Source organism: Papio anubis, chromosome 15 (genome assembly GCF_008728515.1).
Source record: "Papio anubis isolate 15944 chromosome 15, Panubis1.0, whole genome shotgun sequence".
Classification (NCBI taxonomy): Eukaryota; Metazoa; Chordata; class Mammalia; order Primates; family Cercopithecidae; genus Papio; species Papio anubis.
Window position 1 is genome coordinate 15,660,199 of NC_044990.1, and position 13,490 is coordinate 15,673,688.

The 13,490-nt window shown below is 37.1% G+C and overlaps 1 protein-coding gene across 3 annotated transcripts in view; it reads right to left on the reverse strand.

The window, feature by feature from the left end:
* Positions 1–13,490, reverse strand: part of ALG5 (ALG5 dolichyl-phosphate beta-glucosyltransferase) — a 50,826-nt gene that overhangs the window by 15,872 nt on the left and 21,464 nt on the right. For all 3 annotated transcript variants that reach the window (XM_003913775.4, XM_009191784.4, XM_017951186.2), the window contains one exon: positions 3,967–4,026. In XM_003913775.4, the coding sequence (XP_003913824.1) occupies positions 3,967–4,026 (60 nt within the window). The remainder of the gene's footprint in view (positions 1–3,966; positions 4,027–13,490) is intronic.

A 13,490-nucleotide genomic window follows, 5' to 3' on the forward strand; every position in this document is an offset into this window, starting at 1 on the left:
ACAGAATTTTTGTTTGTATGTTTTAGGATAATGGCTATTTTTTTAAAAAGCAGAAAAATGTAGAGTTCACATGAAGTCCTTAAGTTATTTGATTTCTAACATATTTAAAAGCTTAACAAGGTTAGCCACAAACAAGAGAATCTTGTTTTTATTTTTAGAACTTTGCAAAATATCTTAAAATTTAGAAGATACCTAAAATATAGTATACACTTATTTAGTTAAGTGAAGCTACTAAAAGAGAGTAGGCTTATATGATCTTCTGAAATGGCCATTCAAAACATTAAGGAAAACAATTTTAACTGTTTCAGTGTTAACGCTAATATCTTCAATGTTTATAAAATGTAAACAAGAAATTAATTTGGGTGAAATTTAAAGCTGACTGCTAATTTCATTATCTTAAAATAAGAAGTTCAAAGAGGTCCCAGCACTTAAGCAAAGACTCTTTAAACAAAAACTAAAAACATTAAATAACCACTAATGGATTCTATTTTTGAATCCTTTTAAAATGATAAATTCAAGAATAGCCAGGCAGTATATAAACATTACGTTGTACAGAACACATGGGAATATAAGCACTTTTAAGGATGATACAAGACTCCATCAGGGCAGGGTCATGTTTGTCTTCCAAAGGGAGAAGTAAAAGAGGTGGTAGAATAATTGAGAAATGTAGAAAAATATCAAGGAAAGATGTTTCTGAACATTATGCAATAAGCTATTGAATGTTATCCTGATTAATTCGTTTATAATTTTCTCATTGTCCACAGATTGATCACCATGCAAGGGTTTATATTACTGACAGCACATGAAGGGGAATGGAAAGCAATGCTGCAGTTTTCTGGACATGAGGCACATGCATGTCCTGTGCCTCTTGAAGACAACCTTTTATGAGACAGGTATGGTTCTGTAAGAATAGGCTGGACTTGAACAAGCCTACTGAGCAGCAGTTGTCACAGCATCTGCAGCAGACAACCAATGATCTCTAGTGAGTATCACAGGTTATCCTTTCTTTCTACAGAATGGCAGCCAATTCTGTGGGAACCCAAGAGCACTAAATCAAACACTAGATTTTAGAGATGAAAGAATGGATGGATAGAGACAAGATAAATTATAAATCTGTGGCTCCTGCAATTGATCCCTTGATACCTGGCTAAGAGCAGTACTAGGTAAAATATTTAGACCAAAGTATAGTCTCATTTAAATACCAGTGTATTTCTAGGAAAAATTCAGAGTTTTCAACCAATGCAAGATCTAAGTGAACAGAATTTACACCATGAAAAACAAAACCAAAACACATGGCTCCTTTCTACAGCCACCACCAACAAATACAAGGATTATCCCTTGGCTGTATTACTCACTGGCTCCTAAGTCTGTCTTTGGCTATCTATTTCTCCAAACTATCTTTTTTCCTACACCAAGTAGATTATCCTTTTTCATCTAATTAATGTATTTTGTTAAAAAAAAAAAAAGAAAAAAATTTACTTACAAAACCATTAAATTAGTTTGGTTTATTTTCATTAGCTGTTTTTGTGTGCAAAAACAAATTTTTATTTTTATTTTGAGGAGGAGTCTTATTCTGTCAGCCAGGCTGGAGTGCAGTGGCCTGATCTCAGTTCACCGGCAACCTCTGCCTCCTGGGTTCAAGCGATTCTCCTGCCTCAGCCTCCCAAGTAGCTGGGATCACCACACCCGGCTAATTTTTACATTATTAGTAGAGACGGGGTTTTACCACGTTGGCTAGGCTGGTCTCAAACTCCTAACCTCAGGTGATCCACCCGCCTCAGCCTCCCAAAGTGCTGGGATTACAGGTGTGAGCCACTGTGTCTGGCATATTTGTTATTTCAACACAGATAACTGTATTTATAATATCACATTATTTTCTACAAACAACCTAATATTTCAGGTTTTATCCCATGTTATTAAATAGTCTCCATTATCATCAGCTTTACTGGCTGCACATTTAATCTAGGGCTATAGCTGTATTTCCTATTGTCGGAATTTAGCATTTAATAGTTTCTACTACAATTTTATATCTATCTATATATATACTATTTTATAAGTATACATATATGTTATTTTATAATTATACACATATATATAAAATGTGCTGAACATCTTAAGACACATACTTTTCTTTTTCTTATCCCCTGTGTATTGGTAAACTGATGAAGTTGGATTAATTCCAAGCTCTCTTCCCATTTTAAATACCTAGGAGTGTGCTATTCTGTATGGTTAACAGATTAATGTTTTTTAAACATCAGTGAGAATCTCTAGGATATATAGAATACTAGACTAGGTGCTAGTAAAACAATTATTTCTAAAAAAAGGAGAAGGGGCCAGGCATGGTGGCTCACACTTGTAATCCCAGCACTTTGGGAGGCCAAGGAGGGCAGATGATGAGGTCAGCAGTTCGAGATGAAAAGCAAAACCGTCTCTACTAAAAATACAAAAATTAGCTGGGTGTGGTGGTGCATGCCTGTAATCCCAGCTAGTAGGGAGGCTGAGGCAGGAGAATCACTTGAATGCAGGAGACAGAGGTTGCAGTGAGCCGAGACTGCATCACTGCACTCCAGCTTGGGTGACAGAGCTAGATTGCGTCTCAAAAACAAAACAAAACAAACAAAAAAAAAACAGGCGGGGCATGGTGGCTCATGCCTGTAATCCCAGCACTTTGGGAGGCCAAGGCAAGTGGCTCACCTAAGGTCAGGAGTTTGAGACCAGCTTGGCCAACATGGTGAAACCCCTTCTACTAAAAATATAAAAATTAGCCAGGCATGATGGTGCGTGCCTGTAATCTCAGCTTCTTGGGAGACTGAGGCAGGAGAATCGCTTGAACCTGGGAGGCAGAGGTTGCATTGTGCTGAGATTGCATCACTGCACTCCATCCTGGGTGACAGAGCGAGACTCTGTCTCAAAAATAAATAAATAAAAAATAAAAAGAGAGTATGGGCTTCTGTACTTCAATACAATCCTTAAAAGGTTTTGTCACTCTGTCATCAATATATCTTTTTTAAAAATTAAAATTTCTACGTATCTCTTTTCTGAATCATTGGGGGAAAGGTTCAACCTTTTATTCCACTGGTTCTCAAAGCCTCGTGTGCATAAGAGTGACCTGGGAAATTGTTACTCTAGTTTTTCTAGCATAATCTACAAAATGAAAAATTAAACATCTTTAGTGACATTTTAATACCCTAAAAAGGCAGTTGCAAACTTGTCAAATTTTACAGCATAGTGTTTTTCTAAGGGGAATGAGGTTAAAAAATAAATTTAAACCCTGAATAAAACTCAAAACAAAGCACTTAACTGTGCCAATGTTAGAAAAAAATAAAGGCAAGTTGATTGGTTAAAAAATGCATCATTTATGCCAGGTACAGTGGCTCACACCTGTAATCCTAGCACTTTGGGAGGCCGAGGTAGGCGGATTACCTGAGCTCAGGAGTTCCAAGACCAGGCTGGGCAACACAGTGAAACCCTATCTCTACTAAAATACAAAATCATAGCCAGGTGTGGCGGTGTGTGCTTGCAGTCCCAGCTACTCGAGAGGCTGAGGCAGAATAACTGCTTGAACTCGGGAAGTGGAGGTTGCACAGTGAGCCAAGATCATGCCACTGCACTCCAGCCTGGGCAACAGAGGGAGACTCCGTCTCAAAAAAAAGAAAAAAGCATAATTTAGAAGTTTGTTTTATAACTGAACAGATTCTCTTTGTCTTAAAAATATATTAAAAAGAACTGCTTGCATCCTAAGGCAAAGCGAAATCCATATCCTCTTGTATACCCTTAAAAAAAAATCAATTCTAAAATGTGCCAATCCTTCATAAGCTTTCCACAATTAAAACATCATTTTCTTTTGAAAGGAACCTCATGTTTAAGAGATTAGACAGAAAAGCCAATTTCTTGCCAAATATATATGTAAAAAAGGAAATAAAAGCCAATTAATTGGCTGTCCCATGCCAATTAATGAAGTCTCACCTGAGCAATTGATTCTTTTTCCAAATGAGCTCGAGATCCACATGCTATAGCCATTTGATTCTGAGGAAAAAAGCAGAGATAGTTTTTCAATATTTAAATATCACTAATAAAAATATTTATTTTCAATGAGAATGTCTCATTTTTAGAAACTGATTTTTAAAAAAGTTGACATTAAAAATCTTTTAAAGGTTTATTGAAGAGTTCAGAATATGTACAACTTTGAGAAGCCTAATCATAGTTAACTAACATGACACTAAATTTTGCTTAAATAGGGCTAAATATAAGGGGCATGCATTATGTTAACATTTTTAACTTTAAATCATATTTTCTGTGTGAAAATACTATATTATTTGAGAGAAAAATTAGTGGCATGAGAAAGAAAAGGGTTATCTGTAGATGACATAATTATATACCTTGAAAATCAAAGAATAGCAACTGAAAAACTATATTAGAAACAAAAGAATTTTAAAAGATGAGTAGTCACAAAATGAATATATACAAAACTTTAGACGTCACATGTACAAACAATAATCACAAGATATAATCAAAGACAGCATTTATAACATCAATAAAAATGAAAAACCTAGAAATAAAGTTCATAAGAAATGTAAAAAGTTTAGACAAGATCTAAATAAACGAAACACATAAATGCTAACAAGGAAAACAAAAGAATTAAACACACAGGTCTTGTCATGATGGATGAGAGGATATAATAACAGCATTAAAAAGTCAATGCTTCCTAAATTAATACCAATAAAAAATACCAAAATGATTTTTAATTGAGTTAGACAAGCTGATTTTAGAGTTATCATTTAAAAAAAAAAAGTCCTTGTTAGTATAGTTGTGAGAAAATGAAAAATTTTTTAAAAGAGAAGCAAAAATAAGAAAAGAGCCAGGAAAACTCAAGAGTAAAGAAGAACTCATCACAAAAAATTTAAAAATATATGACAAAGCTACAATAATTCAAACTAAGGTGCTGGAATGTGAACAGACAAATCCATGGACAATTCCATGGATAGAATGGAAAGGCCAGGAAACACATACACAAAGCCATATGAGTACTTAGAATATGATAAAGATGACCTTTTAAGTCAGTGGGAAAAAGATGAACTGACAAATGGTGTGGGACATAGTGGTAGCCACTTGGAAACCCAATTAAGTTGGACTTGAGCTTCTTAACTGAATACTGGGATACAGTCCAGACACATCACAGATTTAAATGTAAAATATCAGAAATCATTTTGTAAATGATCTCAAGGGAGGCACAAGTACAAAAAACCAGAAGACTGATCAATTTGATAACAACATTTTAAAGAATTGTATGACAAAATAACAAAAAATCCAACCATATTCAAAACTAAAAGACAAAAAAACTGGGGGAAAATATTGGCAATTTATGCTACAGACAGAAGGTTAATTTCCAAAATGCATAAAGTGCATCTACTAATTATTTTAAAAAGTACCCAAAAATACAGTTGGAAAAGAGGCAAAGACTAGAAACAGAGTACACATAAGAGGAAGTGAAAATAGCTCTTGAACAACTGAAAGAAAAGATCTTCAATTACACTTATACCAAGAGTAATGCAAATAAAACCTATACTTTTTTTTTTTTACCACACTGTGCCTGCACACTCTCTAGCAACAGCAATTTGAAACGTTATCAAAATTACAAATATACATATAACGTGACCCAGCAATTTCAACAATTCTTCTGATAAATATACTTGCATATGTGTAAAATGACTTTCATAGAGGTTAATCATTTCAGTATTTGAAGTAGCAAACCTGCATGTCCATCTGAAGGGACTGGCTATGAAGATGTGAAAGAATGAGGAAGGTCTTTATGCATAAATATAGTTCAATCTCCAAGATACATTGTTAAGTAGAAACAAGAGAACAGTGTATAGTATCACACTTTGCAATTTTCAAAAGAATACATAAACAGTATGCATCTTTCCAATAAAAGAAATGAGTAACACTAGTTATTTCTGAGGGTAACTGAGAGATGAAAAGTGGAGCTAGTTTCACAGTATATCTTTCTTATACCATTTGAATTTTGAATGACTAATGAAAATAAATTTAAAAGTACTCATTATAAAAAAATTTGCAAGTATATAAATTTACATATATAAATGATAATTATTTTAAAGAGAAAACTCATGTATTATCTCACTACCTAAAAGCAGCTACTGTTTTAAACTGTGTACATTTCTTTGTATTCTTTTTTCTTTACATTAAAAAAAACCATAGCTCAAATTTACTCATGTATGTCATGTTCTTTTTCACCTAGTTTTTTCATGTTAAAGTTTATTGTTTTTATACTTTTTATTATGGGTATTTTCAAACATACACAAAACTAGAAAGAACAGGAAAATGAAGCACCACATACCTACTACCTAGCTTCAATAATTAGCAACACATTGCCAATCTTGTTCCATGTAAAGCCCCCCCACCACCACCCCACCCAACCTGAGACTACTTTGAAATGAATTCTAGACATCATATGTTACAAATTCATATACATGTCAATCATAATACCACTATGATACCCAAAACATCAATAATTCCTTAATATCATTAGATATACAGATTTCAAATTTGCCTAATTATCTCTTATATGTTTTCAGTTTGTTTGAATGAATGGCCAAATAAAATCCATACAGGGCTGGGCGCAGTGGCTCATGCCTGTAATCCCAGCACTTTGGGTGGCCAAGGTGGGCAGATCACAAGATCAAGAGATCGAGACTATCCTGGCCAACATGGTGAAACCCCTCTCTAGTAAAAATACAAAAATTAGTTGGGCATGGTGGCGCATGCCTGTAGTCCCAGCCACCTGGGAGGCTGCAGCAGGAGAATCACTTGAACTCAGGAGGTGAGGTTGCAGTGAGCTGAGATTGCGCCATTGCACTCCAGCCTGGGAGACAAGAGTGAAACTCTGTCTAAAATCCATCCATCCATCCATCCATCCATCCATCAATCAATCCATCCATCCATACAAATCAGTTGGTATTTCTTTTATCAGTGGGTTCTCCCTACCTCTTTAAATTTTTTTTCTTGTAACTTGTTGAAGAAACCACATTGTTTGCTCTAGAGTTTCCTACGTTTCAGATATTGCTGACTGCACCCCCATGGTGACATTTAACGTGTCCTCCTGTCCCCTGTACTTCCTCTAAACTGGTAGTTAGATTCAGAGGCTTGATAAGATTCAGGTTGGATTACCTTTCAACAATTTGTCATAACAGTGCTGCATGGTAGTTTTTCTTTTTCATGTCAGTTGTAATGGCTATACAATATTTTAATGTACAGATTTACCATTACTTTGACTATTTGCCTATTTGTTGTCCTTTCTAATTTTATGTTATAAAAAGGTAACTGAAAGAACATCTTTGATTATAAAACTCTACCTGTATTTTAGATTTCCTTCTTTGGAGAGAGACGTACATATAAAATACTAAGTTAAAAGTCTGTATGCATATGGGCCAAATTTTCCTTTAAGAGGTTCTTTACCGGTAATCCAAGTACTTTGGGAGGCCGAAGTGGGTGCATCACTTGAGACCAGGAGTTTGAGACCAGCCTTGGCAACATAGTGAAACCCCATCTCTATTAAAAATACAAAAATTGGCCAGGCATGGTGGTGTGCCCCTGTAGTCCCAGCTACTTGGAGGCTGAGGCAGGAACCACTGCACTCCAGCCTGGGCAACAGAGCGATAACTTGTCTCAAAAAAAAAAAAAAAAAAAAAAGGTTCCTTACATTCCCAGTAACTGGTATGATATTGACTATTAAACCAAATTCTTGTCAGTTCTAGTTATTCTAACTTATTAATTAAAAAAAAAAAAAAAACTTTTGGGGGATGTTTTAGCTATCCATATTTTCTTTTAAGAATTTTCTCAGCTGGGCACGGTGGCTTCTGCCGGTAATCCTAGCACTTTGGGAGGCCAAGGTGGGCAGATCACCTGAGGTCTGGAGTTGAAGACCAGTCTGGCCAACATGGTGAAACATTGTTTCTACTAAAAATACAAAAACTAGCCAGGCGTGGTGGCTCATGCCTGTAATCTCAGCTACTCACGAGGCTGAGGCAGGAGAACTGCTTGAACCTGGGAGGTGGAGGTTGCAGTGAGACAAGATTGCGCCATCACACTCCAGCTTCAGCAACAGAGCAAGACTCCATCTCAAAAAAAAAAAAAAAAAAAGAAGAAGAATTTTCTCAGCTGGGCACGGTGGCTCATAGCTATAATCCCAGCACTTTGGGAGGCCAAGGCGGGCAGATCTCCTGAGGTCAAGAGTCCAAGACTAGCCTGGCCAACATGGCGAAACCCCACCTCTACTAAAAATACATAAATTAACTGGCTGTGGTGGCGTGTGCCTGTAGTCCCAGCTACTTGGGAGGCTGAGGGAGGAGAATCGCTTGAACCTGGGAGGCAGAGGTTGCAGTGAGCTGAGATTGCACTACTGCACTCTAGCCTGGGCAACAGAGCAAGACTCCGTCTCAGGAAAAAGAAAAAAATTCTGTTATATGCTTTGCCTACTATTTAGTAGTAAAATTTCTTCCCTTGTTTTTCTGGCAGAGGTACTTTGTGCAGAAAGGGAGAGAATGATTTTCTTAGAGAGGAAGCATGTTAAAAGTTCAAATAGCATGTGGCAAATCAGTTTTAACTTTAAACTTGAAAAGAGCAACAACACTATTGAGCAATACATAAAAAAGAACATACTTCTACATTTCGAAGATTCATGAGTAGAGTTAAAATAACACGTAATTAAACTAACAACAAATCAAAATCCTTCATCTCAGCGTAAGTCCCCAAGAGCTTTTAAGAGTTTTGTGTATCTGAAGAATTCTGATGTAAGAGCTGAATCCCTGATACCAATCTCATTATCAGGCAGAATTAATCTAAATGTTTTTTTCAAAAAGTTAGCTGTTCTTCAAAAACTAAAGATATCTTTGTTTTAAAAACTGCCAAATGTCTGTAGACATGGAGTCTCTTTCTTTTAAACCTCTTTTGGAGTACAACTGAATTTCCCATGGTTTTTAAAAATGAATATTTAAGTTACTATGACAGTTGACTTTTAAAAGTGGTAATAAGTGAGGTAGGTGTTGTGGCCTGTGCCTGTAGTCCCAGCTACTAGGGAGGCTGAGGTAAGAGGATTGCTTGAGCCCAGGAGTTTGAGGCTGAGTCATGATGGCACCACTGCACCCCAGCCTGGGCAACAGAACGAGATTCAAACTCATTTAAAAAAAAAAAAAGGTGCAGTGCTTCATGCCTGTAATCCCAGCACCTTGGGAGGCCGAGGCAGGTGGGATCGCTTGAGGCCAGGAGTTCAAGACCAGCCTGGCCAACGTGGTGAAACCCCATCTCTACTAAAAGTACAAAAATCAGTCACGCATGGTGCCTGTAATCCCAGCTACTTGAGAGGCTAAGGCATGAGAATTGCTTGAACTCGGGAAGCAGAGGTTGCAGCAAGCCGAGATCATGCTACTACACTCAAGCCTGGGCGACACAGTGAGACTGTCTCAAAAAAACAAAACAAAACAAAACAAAAAAGTGGTAAGAGGTGTATTATCTTCTAGAAATAAATGCTAAATCAATCATCTTCCTCAGTACTTTTTTTTTTTTTTTTTAAACAGAGTCTCACTCTGTTGCCCAGGCTGGAGTACAGTGGCAAGATCTTGGCTCACTGCAACATCCACCTCCTGGGTTCAAGGAATTCTCTTGCCTCAGCTTTCCGAGTAGCTGGGATTACAGGCATGGTGCCACACCCAGCTAATTCTTTGTATTTTTAGTAGAGATGGGGTTTCACCATGTTAGCCAAGATGCTCTCCATCTCCTGACCTCATGTTCTGCCTGCCTTGGCCTCCCAAACTGCTGGGATTATAGGCATGAGCCACTGTGCTTGGTCTTTGTTTTTTTTTTTAAAACAGAATCTCGCTCTGTTGCTCAGGCTGGAGTGCAGTGGCGCAATCTCAGCTCACTGCAACCTCCGCCTTCTGAGTTCAAGAGATTCTCCTGTCCCAGCTCCCAAGTAGCTGGAATTACGGGCACGCACCACCACACCCAGCTAATTTTTATATTTTCAGTAGAGACGGGGTTCTGCCATGTTGGCCAGGCTGGTTTCAAACTCTTGACCTCAGGTGATCTGCATGCCATGGCCTCCTGAAGTGCTGGGATTACAGGCATGAACCACTGTGCCCGGTCCTCAGTACTTTTTAAGTTAAATATTTTCACACAATTTACTGGAGAGAAGGAATAGACAGAAATATAGCTGATTTATATTAACAATCATAGACAGTAACAGAATTGGATCTGATGAAAAAATATCAAGCACAAAGATGAATGTTGGCCGGGTGCAGTGGCTCATGCCTGTAATCCCAGCACTTTGGGAAGCTCAGGCGGGAGTATCACTTGAGGTCAGGAGTTCAAGACCAGCCTGGTCACCATGGTGAGACCCTTTCTCTACTAAAAATACAAAAAAAGTTAGCGGAGTGTGGTGGTGGATGCCTGTAATCCCAGCTATTTGGGAGGCTGAGGCAGGAGAATCACTTGAACCCAGGAGGCAGAGGCTGCAGTGAGCTGAGATTGTGCTACTGCACTCCAGCCTGGATAATAGAGTGAGATTTCGTTTCAATTAAAAAAAAAAAAGAAAAAAGATAAATGTTAATAATTACAGTTACTGGTTGAGTGCTGAACACATGCTAAACACTTGACATACATTTCCTTATTTGTTTGTTTATTTATTATAGAGTCTTCCTCTGTTGCTCAGGCTGGAGTGCAGTAGTACGATTCTGGCTCACTGCAACCTCCACCTCTTGGGCTCAAGTGATTTTCCTGGCTCAGCCTCCCAAGTAGCTGGGACTACAGGTGTGTGCCACAATGCCCAGCTAATTTTTTGTATTTTTAGTAGAGATGGGGTTTTACCATGTTGGCCAGGCTGGTCTCGAACGCCTGTCCTGAGGTTCCCAAACTGCTGGTATTACAGGGATGAGCCACTGTGCCCGGCCACATTTTCTCATTTTAATCACTACCTCAGAGTTATGAACATGGGCTCCCATTATCCACACATCACAGAAGAGGTATGTGAAAGTGGATGGATTAATTTACCTAAAGTCACATGGAATTTGAACCCAGGCCTATTTGAATTCCACATCCAAAGTTTCCACATACCGAAATGGAAACAAAAATTGGCACAGGCACTCCAAAGACAACTCTGGCTCCAATGAGGCAGAGATATAGAAATAAAGTTGAATCAATTTAGAAATTAGTAAAAGAAAAATCAGATAGTAAAATTAGTCATACTCACCCTATGAGCAGAAACAGAAACAAAGTATATGAAACAAAGTACTGAGTAAAGAAAAAGTTGTATTTATTTAAAAATTAAAGTTTTAATTTAAAAAAAACCATTTCTTTCTCAAAATACAGATACACTGTTAAAAACAAGTAATTAAAGAAAAAAATTTAAAATATCCGTAATCCCCCATCCAGTGACAACCAATATTAACGCGCTGTTCTATTATTATACACAATACATAATGTGTTGATGTTATTGCACATCTACCCATACATATCACGATGTTAACCATTTTTCAGGCCAGGTGTAGTGGCTCACGCTTGTAATCCCAGCACCTTGGGAGACTGAGGCAGGCAGATCCACAAGGTCAGGAGACCGAGATCATCCTTGCCAACATGGTGAAACCCCATCTCTACTAAAAACACAAAAATTAGCTGGGCCCGTTGGTGTGCACCTGTAGTCCCAGCTACTCAGGAGGTGGAGGCAGGAGAATCGCTTCAACTGGGGAGGTGGCGGTTGCAGTGTGCTGAGATCGCGCCACTGCGCTCCAGCCTGGCAACAGAGCGAGACTCTGTCTCAAAACCAACCAAAAACCCCACAAAAAAACCACAAAAAACATTTTTCATTTAATTATGCATAATGAATAGTCATCCCATACAATAATGAATTTAACTAGTATAACTTAACATTGGACATTTTAAATTGTTTTCAATTTTTTCCTTTTTTTTTTTTAAAAAAAGCTATATTTACAAAACAAATAATAATCCTCGAAAATTTATTTTTGTATATATTCTTATTTCCTTAAGATGAATTTCTCAAGGCTGGGTCAATGGATGTGAATTACTTAAAGCTCCTGATTCATATTTTCAACTTGTTCTATAAAACACTGTATCAATTTGCACAGACTCAACACAAAAATTTGGCGACATTCATTCTTTTTCCCATTCATTTGAGGAAAGGTGAATTATTTTTTATTACAGTACAAAAAGGCTCTACCATAAGAAGCATTATGATGAAGGTGTTATGGTTAAAATGAATACTCAAAATTTCATATGGCATAAAACAGCTTCTCAAGTTGTGATAGCAACTAAAAAGCCAGTCTACTGAATATATTTAAACTGTAGCAATTCTTAAGGTTTCTCCAAATAGTATTACTGTAAGAAACAATTTTCTTTTTTTTTTTTTTTTTTTTTATTGGAGACCAGGTCTCACTCTGTTGCCCTGGCTGGAGTGCAGTGGTATGATCACGGCTCACTGCAGCCTCTACCTTCCAGGCTCAGGTGATCCTCCCACCTCAGCCTCCCAAGTAGCTGGGACTAGGGTGCCCGCCACCACACCTGGCTAATTTTTGTATATTCTTTTGTAGAGAAGGGGTTTCTCCATTTTGCCCAGGCTGGTCTCGAACTCCTGGGCTCAAGCTATCCACCCACCTCAGCCTCCCAAAGTGCCGGAATTAGAGGCCTGAGCCACCACGCCTGGCCAATAAAATTGTCTTTAAAAAAAAAAAAAAGAAAAAAAGACAGAGAACTACATCAGAATGTCGGTAATTGTTGAAGTTAGACAAAGGTTTATTATACTATTCACTCTACTTTTGGTTATGTTCAAAATCCATAGTAAAAAGTTAAAAGAAAAAATAAAAAGTATGTCAACATGTATCTATATAGGATGGTTACACATGCTGAAATCTGTTCAGAAATAAGAGCATGACCCAAATAATTTCTCAGGGTTTTTCCTTATATACTATAAACTATTCCATGGAGGATCTTTATGCTTTTATATCAGTATATTCAAAACCCCATTACATTGTTAGAATATAAATATTCGGAGGAAATGGTCCATTAAGAAAGTATTAACGCAGTTTTTTCTGGGTGATAAGATATGGTTGGTTGTTTTCCTTCTTTAGGCTGTTTCTAATCTTTTTACAATGCCTTAGCGATGCTTTTATAATAAAAATATTATAAATAAAAATAAACAATAAAAATGAACAAAATCCGTATCATACATCTGAATGCTACATCCTTTCTCTCTTTATCATTTGCCACATTGGCAGCATTTTTTCAATCAGTTGACCACCTATTTCTTCAGTGTTTTCCTAAATTACAAATGAGAAGTTACACAAATTTGGCTTATTTTAGCTATCTATTCCCTTATGAGAATTTGCCTTTTTGGTATCATTTATGACTATTTTTAAATGTAACATGGCTGTCCCATTAGAAAATGTATACAGTAGTATTCATTTGTT